At 48.6% G+C, this 9,715-nt stretch overlaps 1 protein-coding gene across 1 annotated transcript; it reads right to left on the reverse strand.

Annotated features, from left to right (window-relative positions):
- Nucleotides 1-1,568: 1,568 nt before the first annotated feature.
- LOC137305231 (zinc-binding protein A33-like) lies at nucleotides 1,569-9,477 on the reverse strand. Its single transcript, XM_067974077.1, has 6 exons — nucleotides 8,854-9,477; nucleotides 8,668-8,763; nucleotides 8,343-8,576; nucleotides 7,660-7,682; nucleotides 7,447-7,562; nucleotides 1,569-3,075 (listed from the first exon to the last, which is right to left on the reverse strand). Exons 1-6 carry the CDS (start codon nucleotides 9,262-9,264, stop codon nucleotides 2,525-2,527), a joined length of 1,431 nt encoding a protein of 476 aa, XP_067830178.1. The 5' UTR covers nucleotides 9,265-9,477; the 3' UTR covers nucleotides 1,569-2,524.
- Nucleotides 9,478-9,715: the final 238 nt, after the last annotated feature.

A 9,715-nucleotide genomic window follows, 5' to 3' on the forward strand; every position in this document is an offset into this window, starting at 1 on the left:
GGGAAACCATGTCCAAGAACCCCAGACAAAAGGGTGAAAGGGCATCAACAATGCTGCCCTAATCCTGATGGCCACCTTTCTGCGTGACTGCCCCAGGATTTGGGTGGAGCCCCATTATGCAAACACCAAGTGTCACTACGTGCTCAGTTTCTACCTGTCCACCACACTGAGAAGATTAAGTTCCGTAGCCCTCCTTGTGCGTTCTTTCCTGCACCCACAGAATCTCAGCGCCACTGCGAGCTGTCGTCGATGCTGCAGTGGGAATTAGAACGTTGCCGAACTTGGACTGCCCCTTCACACAGAGAGTGTGGAGAGAGATGCGTTGATATTTGTCTCAGATCATCGCCAACCGCTCGGTAACACAGGAATCTGTGCTCTACAGGCTGTTCCCCGGGACGCAAACAGAGACAGATATCAACTGCTGATGGAAGACTATCAACTCAGTGAAGGAGGCCCTTTGGTCTGCCCAAAACCGAGTGGTCTTCCAGCTCAAGCACGACCGAGTGCTGCCGATTGGCACACTCCAAAGTCCAGGAGTACGTGCTTTGGAACGAACTGAAGTGAGGTGCGCTCTCCTCAAGGGCTCCATGGGGAAAGACCACCATGTAAGGCCATCCCACCTTGTATTGTACACCATATATTAGGAGATATGTACTGTGCTTGAATTGTAATATTGGGATCGTTTGTCAACGATCTGTATTGTATTGTTTTGTATTGTATTGCTTTCGAATTGTTTTTTTTTACATTGTATCTTTAAATTCTATCAAATAAAGTATACCTTGAATTTTTTAAATAAAAGAGTCTCTCTGTACCTTTAAAAACTCTGTCTCATGCACAAGTAATTGAAATATATTGTAGGACGGTGTGATTGTCTCTGTACCTTTAAATTCTCAGACTCACTGCACAGTTATTTCAAGTGTATTGAAGGGTGATGTGTGAGGGAGGAGAGTCTGTGAGGTGATGTGGGAGCAGCGCCTTGGTGCAGGGTGAGGATTGTGCTCTTTATTTTCTCTCTCCCCTCTTTCTTTCTCTTCCTTTCCGCTCCTTCCTTTCTCTCTCTTTTCATTCCTCTTATTTCTTTCTCTTTCTTCCAATTTCCCTTGCCTTGCCCCTCTCTCGCGTTCCTTTTTTCATCTCTCTGTTTTCACTTTCTCGCTCTCTCTTTTCTCTTTCTCTCTCTTTTCTTGCTTCCCTCTTTCATTCTTTTTTCATTATCTCACATTCATTTTTCTCTCTATTTACACTTTCTCGCTCTCTCTCTTTCCTTTCTCTCCTCTTTATCCGGCGAGAATAGTATGGGAGAGGGCCCCCACCACGGTCCAGGAATCGCAACCCCCTGGGGTAAATCTCCCTCACTGTGACCTGACCCCCATGGTATAATTTCCCCGCCCTCCCTGCCATCACCCCTGCAGTGCACTGGAGATTACAACACACAGGACCTTGCAATGCACCAGATGTTACTTCACTGGTGGTGTTCAGGCAGCTTCAAGAATCCAAAGTGGTGGCCCTTGTGGAGAAATGGAGACATGTTTTTGAGTATTTGGGATTTTAACTTTTATTTCCCAAGCTCTTACAAAGGGGAGGCTATTAACAACATATAGTCATGGCCACTAACTTTATTAACGTGACATAGTTGATGCAATAAAATGAGAATATTAACATTAATTATTGACTTACAAAAAAGGTAAGTAAAGAGCATGCATTACCTCTTGTTCTGATCAGCTGCCTTCTAATCGAATAAACACAGAGCTTCGCTCACACTGAGAGTGTTCTCTGCTTAATAGATTGTCAGGCTAGTGGTAGCAAGATCAGTCATATCAAAGTGATTGCAAAAGTATCAACTCCTCGATATTCTCGCTGGGACAATGACAGAAACGAAATATATCTGGAAAGTTACATTTCTGTGAAGTTATGGACATTGACATGAAATTAGCCCCAGTGACACTTGGATACACCCAAGGGAACTAAAACAAGATTTCAAGATAATTACAGGTGAGGAAGGCCATTCTGCCCATCTTCATCCATCCATCCATCCAGAGAGATCCTAACATCCACCCATTGTAGCATCAAATTGTTTCTGAAATGATTCCAGGGTTCTTGTCTCCATCGCTCTATCTGGAACCTCACTCCAAATGAGGATGACACTTTGGAGGGGAAACAAGATGGTAGTGCCCCCAAAAATTGTGGGCAGTGACAGAGGAGAATTAAAACATGGGCAATGCTCCCTCAATACTGCACTGAATTGTCAGCCTGGATTATGTGCTCAAATCTGTGGAGTGGAAGAGAGGCAGGAGGGTTCCATGGGAATGGGAACAATTGGACGGCTGTTTCAAAGAGCCGCCACAGGCATGATGGATTGAATGGCCTCCTGCGCCGTATGATTCCATGTGAGGCTGGTTTGTATTTTAAATGGGATTACCATTTGACTGGGGACCATCCGCACCACCTGTTACTGAGTCCGACGCCCAGCACTTTGCAGCTGGCAGGAGGCAGATAGGCGGTGTGGAATTATGGGATGGACCTGTTAGTGACCTTTAACCCCGCAGATTGTCAGTGGTGCTGAGTTTTTCACGCCGTCACTCCGTCCCGGATGGAAGATCGGAAAAATTCTTTCGGTGAAAGTGTGGGCGAAAGTGTGGAGATGGGACATGTTGTCCGCATTGTAAAATGACACCTGTCCGCCCTCATAGTCCAGGTACACCCCGATCGTCCGGGGCTTCACACTCGGGGTGAGGGGAGTGTCACAGGGGGAGGTGGCGGCAAAATAACCACTTCCAGGATCCAGCCACACAATCCAATATCCGGACTCAGGTCTCGGGTCGATGTTCCCTTTCCTGTTAACAGACTCTCGGACCACACCCACACCCCACCAAGTCTTGTTCACCACCTCCACCTCCCAGTAGTGTCTCCCTGATGTGAATCCCTTCGATCCCAGGACACAGGCCCAGAGATCAAACCTCTCCGGGGAGTTAGGGAGCGGCTGCCATTTCCCTCCGTCTCTCACACTGGTCCGGTCCTCAGACACCATGAGCAGTGGATGGGCTGTGTTCGGATCCAGAATCAGAGAGGCTGGAGCTGGGGGAAGGTTAAAATAACACAGTCAGTGAGTGAGTTTCTTGCTGTGATTCATTCAAACACTTTCCTGTTTAAAGTGCCCACTCGGGGGATTCCCGGGACCTCGGGTGTTTTTACAGGGCTCCAGGTTTTGTTATTGGAATCTGCTCCCACCCGGGGGTTTACGCTCCTGGGGCCGCTCTGACTTCCCAACTCGGTCAGAGCTGAGCGGGGACCGGGCGCACATTGTGTTTGATTTTTGTCTTTCTTCAGGCCCTCGCGCCCTGCTTCGACACCGACCCGCCACAAGGAACCCAGCGCCCCCTCGCCCTCCACACTCCCCACCCCACCCCGAGTCCCCTGCGGTTCTCAGCCCCTGCAGAGTGACCCACGGGCCTGTAGAAATACACAAGGAACCGGCATCAAGAGGCTCCGATGTGACTTGGAGGCACAATCTCGGCCCGGAGATGTTACCCCTGATATCCCACATCACCAATCAGCGCGGTCGATGAGGGGAGATGGGGGTGGGGGGGAGGGGGGAGGCGGAAATAAGATCCCAGAGGGAAAGAAAGGGAAGAAAAGGTGAAAGAAGTAAAATGTGAGGAGGGGAACGACTGCAGAAGAGAAGAAAGAACCGAGAGAGAGTGGAGGGGAACTAAACTCAACAGAGGGAATGGGAACAAGAACAGATCCGGCAGAGGGCGGGAGGGAAAGAGCTAAGGCGGGGCAAACAGTGAGGAAGGGAGAGAGTAAAGAGTTCAAGGGGAAAAGGAGAAAAGCAAGGGGATAAAGAAGCTGCGGCCCACAACTCGATGAGTCCAACAGCCTGACCCGGAACACGAGATAAACTGGAACAACCGGGCAGCCCCCAGATTCAGAGAAACCCGCCCCCAACAGAAAAAAACACCCTGGACACAACAAACCGACATCACCCTGAATACAGTCCATCAACAAAATTATATCCAGGAATCTCAACAGACTCCAACACAAAATCAGCCAAAACAAAACGGATCTACATAAAAGGAGAGGTGGGAGTGTCATTTATACAGGAGACCCTCCTCACCACATGTGAACTGCTGCAGCCACAACTGCAGCATCAAAGCAGGGCAAGGACATCATTGCTTGTGGCTGTCAAGGTAACGGTGGCACTGAACTTTTATGGCTTTGGATCCTTTCAGGCCTCTGCTGGCGAAATTCTTGACAGAGAGAAGCAGAATGAGCGAGCACGAGTGTGTGCCGCATTGCAGGCTTGCCCATGGTGCAGGGTGTAATTGAATGCACGCATATAGCCATGTGTGTTCCATACCTCAACTCAGCCATCTTTATGAGCAGATGGTGTTCCACTCCCCCAATGTGCAGCTGGTGTGCGACCACACGCAGTGCATCATGCAGCTCAATGCCCGCTACCCTGGCAGCAGTCATGGTGCCTTCGTTATGCGGCAGTCCAACATCCCAACGATCTTTGAACCGGCTCTGGAAGTCATTGTAGGCCTGCTCTGCGTGTGTGCCTGACCGCAGACATGATCCACCTCATGAGGGGATAGCCCTTGTCATTGGGTGACAAGGGCTATCCCTCTCATGAGGTGGCTTATGTCTGCCGTCAGGCACACACACAGAGCAGGCCTACAGTGAGAGCCATGCAGCCACATGAAACGTCATCGAGCACACCATAGGCATCTTACAGTAACGCTTCTGCTGCCTGGACCGTTCTGATGGGGACCTGCATTACTCAGCTGAGCAGGTGTCTACATTCCTCATGGTATGTTGCCTGCTGCAGAACCTCGCCCTTATGAAGGAACAGCCCTTGCACCACCAATCTGGCAAGACCCTGAGCCAGAGGCAGAGGGGGAGGAGGACGTGAAGGAAGTGGAGGAAAAGGATGAGGAGGAAGAGGATGAGTCAAGGATGCAACAAGATGCACAGGCCCTGTCAGCCAGGGCTCTGCATGCTCACCTTATTCATGAGCGATATCTGTAACCTCATTGACACCTCCCAACTCACCAATAGTCTTACACTCCTCACCTTTCCTCTCCCTCATGACCATCAAATCGCCCTCCATATGATTACACATTGCTTCCTCCCTCAGCTTATCACATAGATAAAAACCAACACCAGCTGCGACTTCAAATACAAATTCATAACGTTACACATTAACTCAAGTATAAAACATTACATTATTCACCCTTGTGAATTCCCTCAGTGACTGTCGTTCGTCTGCCTTTCCCCTTACTGGTGCTCCTACGAGGTGAATCCCCTGTGCCTGGAGCGTAGGTAGTGGAAGGCTGCTGACCTTCAATTGAGGTGTGTGTAGATGGACTTGGAGGACAAATACAAGCAGCTCTTGGCCAGGAGAGTCCGGCTTCAGCCTGCACCATCTCAACATGGGATGCAGCAGTCTGGCCTGGCTGGCTGACAGGCAACAGCAAGGGCACTGACAGAGTGGCAGGGATGGGAGCAGGAAAGCTGTCATCTGGAGAGAGGACAGCAGGTTTGACTGCCATGGCACCACTGCCTCTCGAATGGGGCAGCGTCTCATCAATCCTGGTGATCAACTGAAGAGCAGATGGATGGAGTGCTCTGACGCCTTGGAAGCCCCGTTCCACAGTGGTGCCAACAGCCACGATTGCAGCAGTCTGCACTTCTAAAGCAGCAGTCCGAGCTTCAACTGAAGCATGAAGACCTTTGATGACATTGGATGGTGCTGCAATGGAAGCCTCGGTATCGGCCATCAGGCATTTCATCATATGGGTTCCTCAGCTGTGCTGATGGAGGTGTTCACCGATTCCAAGCTCTGCGCAAAGCCCTGTGCCAAGTTTGAAATGACTCCTCCATGCCCCTTGACCCTGCACACAGGCTTTCTGGCAGACTTTCCAGTGCACCAAACATTTGGTGGTGTGTGCCCATCAGATGTCCTCTGTAGCCTGGCCCATCACACTCATCATCTGACAGCAGAATCATTGAGTGACCTCACACTCCGTTAGAGCTGGCATCTGTGTTTTCTGTTCACTCTGCACCGGCTCCTGTGAACTTGTGCCCAATGTCTCACCTCGTGCAGATCCGTACTGTAACCTAGCCTCTACAATACGCGTAGCGTCAGTATCTGAGCTGTTGGCTGTGAGTGTCAGAACAAGTGATGGTGTGGCTTCATTGTCATTGTCTTCCTCCTCCACCTTGGATGGTGCCGGCTCCAGTCTTGGGTATCTGCAATGACGAAAGGAGATGGGTTGAGTTGTTGAGCTGGGAGAGGAGCAAATATGACGTACGTGCTGACACCATCTACAGCACGTGAGTCAGAAAAGACTGTGCGATGTGGGAAAAAAGAAGGAGGGTGAGGTGTGTCGAAACACTCTTCATTGTGAATATCGCGCTACTAGTGGCCACGGCCGCAGCGACGGCCTGCCCAATTATCAGAAGCACGGTCTCCTCCAGGGGAGTGCAGATGTGCAGTTGGGCCCGTCCTCCCTCAGGTCTTTCATGCTACCAGCTGTTATGTGCCACCTCATCCTGAAAGACAGAGGGAAGATTACCAGTGAGTGTCCTGCGAGGTGTTTGGGTGATGTGCCTGTCATTGGCGAAGAGCTGCCAGTGTGTGTGACCAGTGAGTGGTGGGTCTGTGGATTTTAAGCATGATAATATTTGAGGGTGAGCTGCAGCCTGCAAAGTGCTGCATTGCGTATGGATGGGCGATGTTTGTTAGTCAATGAGTGACTGGGGGTTAGGGTTCGGGTTAGGGTTAGGGGGTGTCGTGGTGGATCAATGTTGCAGTTGGTAGAACGTGTCACTTGAAACTTGCATTCACTCACCTTGACCACTCGCATCAAATCATTGAACTTCTTCCAGCACTGCACCCACGTGCGTGGTGCCATGCACCTGGCATTCACCTCCACGGCAACTTCCTCCCATTGCCTCCGCAGCTGGTGTCAAGACGACTCCTGCCACCCTGGGGGGACAGGATGTCTCTCTGTTCATCCATTACCTCCACCAGGGCCTCCACTGAGCTGTTGTGGAACCTCGATGCACGCTCTCTTGCCGGTCCAGCCATTTTACTTGTTATCCTCCACTGCTTGCATTTGCAGTGCACTTCCCCTTTAAGAGGCGCAGGCTGCCTTTAACTAGTCCTGGCCACGCCCCATATTGAGCCTCCTGGTGGGTGCAGCCTCTCGCCAGGGAGAGCGCTGGCTGCAGGTACAAATCATGGAAATGAGCCTGAAGCACGAATCGCGCCTGCTGCCTGCATCGGAAACACCGGGCGCGGGTTAATCGCACACCGCGACCCTCGCGCCCGAATTCGGGCGTGAGCGAATTTAACCCCCACTCTCTTTGCCATAATCTGATTCGTTATAATAAGAAATGAGCTATAAATCAGGACAAAGAAATATATAGGACTTTTACCGGGGTAGATGGCATCAATCATTTCTCTCCACACTGTGTACTGTAAAGGGCTGTTGAATTTTTCGATAGACAGGACGCCATTTGCTAATGACAGTATTTGACCATCCTCGCTAATCCTGCAAATATTCAACAATTGGTTATAAATTGACCATAAACACCTTTCTGAGTCATTTTTCCAAACTGTGCAGAGTTTCAGTAAAGAACATGTCCTACCTCCTCTTCTGACAAGTTTTCTCCTGAAATAAATAAAACACAAATCTGAGTTGACAGAAACTGACCATTTATATCCAGACAGCAGAATTACTCCAATTTTTGACAATCTGTTGATAATTCTGAATTCTCACTGCTGCCGACACACAGATAGAAAGATCACATTACAAAAAGGGACAGAAATATCGGAGAAAGTGCAAAAAAGTCCATGTCGGATATATTTGAAAGCCGGACGGAAGAAATTACACCCAAATTATTAAATGCTTCTCATAGAAACAGGGTATGGCTGAAAAATCTTATTTATGTCAGACCATGGAAATCAGCATCAGTCCCCCTCACAGACACAGTGACTCTCACACCCACCGGACCAGACACACCAACACAATCACTCAATGTAACTGTAACTGCATTGCAATGTGAGTTTCAGGAGAATATTAAACTCTTGGGCAACACGGAAATAATTACAAGCAAGATATCAAGATCAGGGCAAATCATTCCCGGGGTGGTTGCTGGTATTCCCGGGATTCTGTAGACATTGTGTGAGTCCGATTAGTTCGGAGAAAATAGCAGATCCGCCTCGGAATAGACAAAAAATTATCTGGAAATTCTGCATTTACTTCAAAATTCTTGCCCATCATTTTGTGACTGTGAACATTCACTGAACTAAACTGAAATATAATCCTCACCTTCAGAAATATCACTCCGTCTTTTTCCTCCATCTGTTTTTGGAACTTTGAAAGCTTCTCCTGAATAGAATATAAATTCTCTTGAATTTCTCGAAGATTTTCCTCCATTATTTCTAGAATCCTCTCCTCTTCTTCCCTGAGATCTCTGATTAAACGCTGCTCTTTCTCAGTGAGAATCTGGTGCATTTTAGCGAACTCGGATGTGATGCGGGTCTGCAGACTGCTCGACTGTTCCTACAAAATGAAATGTGAAAAATAATAATGTACCGCGAAAAAGGAACAAAACTAACCGAGATCGCAGAGAATCAGCACAGGGAGAACTCACCCTAACTTCGGAAATCTGCTGCTTCTGTTTCAGTTCAGTTTTCAGAACCGCCGTTTTCTTCTCTGTGAGAGAATCGAAGGAAGATTTCAGCTGATCCTGGGATTGGGAGAAAAAATCACAGAATGAAAGTGTTCGACCATGAAAATGTGATCAAATAATCAGGTGATCAAATCTGTTCGCTTTTACCTTATAGATTTCAACAGCTTCTTTAATCGGCATGAAGCGGTGGTCTCTGTGTTCCCGCGCATCTCTACAAATCATACAGATCAGTTTCTTGTCAGTTTCACAAAACAGCTTCAGTTCTTCCTGATGTTCCTCACAGTGAAGTTTACTTTCCTTCTCTTCCGGATTCAGCTTTAATTTTCGAGCTTTCTCGGCCAGATTCACTAAGGCCCGATTGACCCTGAAGTTTCTTTCCGGAAACTCCTCTTTACATTCCGGGCAGCAGTTTGTTTCCTTCTGTTCACAACACTGTGCGATACAGGAGCGGCAGAAGTTGTGCCCACACTCCAGTATAACCGGATCAGTGAACAAATCAAGACAGATGGGACAAATTGCCTCCTCGGTCCAACTCTCTGCCTGCCGTCTGGAAGCCATGTTCACACTCAGCACTTCCTCATTCAAACCGCTTTTACCTTCGATGTTACTGGGCTCCCGAACACCTTCAGACCACAAACCCTCTGGTGAATCACCGTGTAAGATACAGATCCATAAACTGAATTGTGTTAATGATTGTAGCCGCTCACCCTAAAATACAAAGTGACATAAATGTCAAGGAGCTGTCTGGAAGCTGTGATCAGTTTCAGTCCTTCCTGATTCAAACTGCTGGTGTCATGTTTCTGTGGGTGGATCCAGCCCCGGTTCCCAGTCTGAGATCACTCCAGAGTCCCTGGAAGAGCTGTTCACATCTGGATGAAATTTTATCACATTTACAAAGAGAAAAGACATTCGATGAAGTTTGGGTGTGCACCCATCATCAGACTGAGAGACAAACGGGTATTTTACTCAATCTGGGAAAACGGAGAGTGAAAAAGGAGGAGGGGAGAGG

This window comes from Heptranchias perlo, chromosome 39 (genome assembly GCF_035084215.1).
Source record: "Heptranchias perlo isolate sHepPer1 chromosome 39, sHepPer1.hap1, whole genome shotgun sequence".
NCBI lineage: Eukaryota > Metazoa > Chordata > Chondrichthyes > Hexanchiformes > Hexanchidae > Heptranchias > Heptranchias perlo.

Bases quoted from the DNA above. Each gene is read 5' to 3' on its own strand.
- LOC137305231 (XM_067974077.1), bottom strand. From the start codon at position 9,264: ATGGCTTCCAGACGGCAGGCAGAGAGTTGGACCGAGGAGGCAATTTGT. The intron at 7,683-8,342 runs GTGAGGATTATA...TATTTATTTCAG, and splicing joins ACGGAGTGATATTTCTGAAG to GAGAAAACTTGTCAGAAGAG. The intron at 7,563-7,659 runs GTAGGACATGTT...GAATATTTGCAG, and splicing joins AAAACTTGTCAGAAGAGGAG to GATTAGCGAGGATGGTCAAA.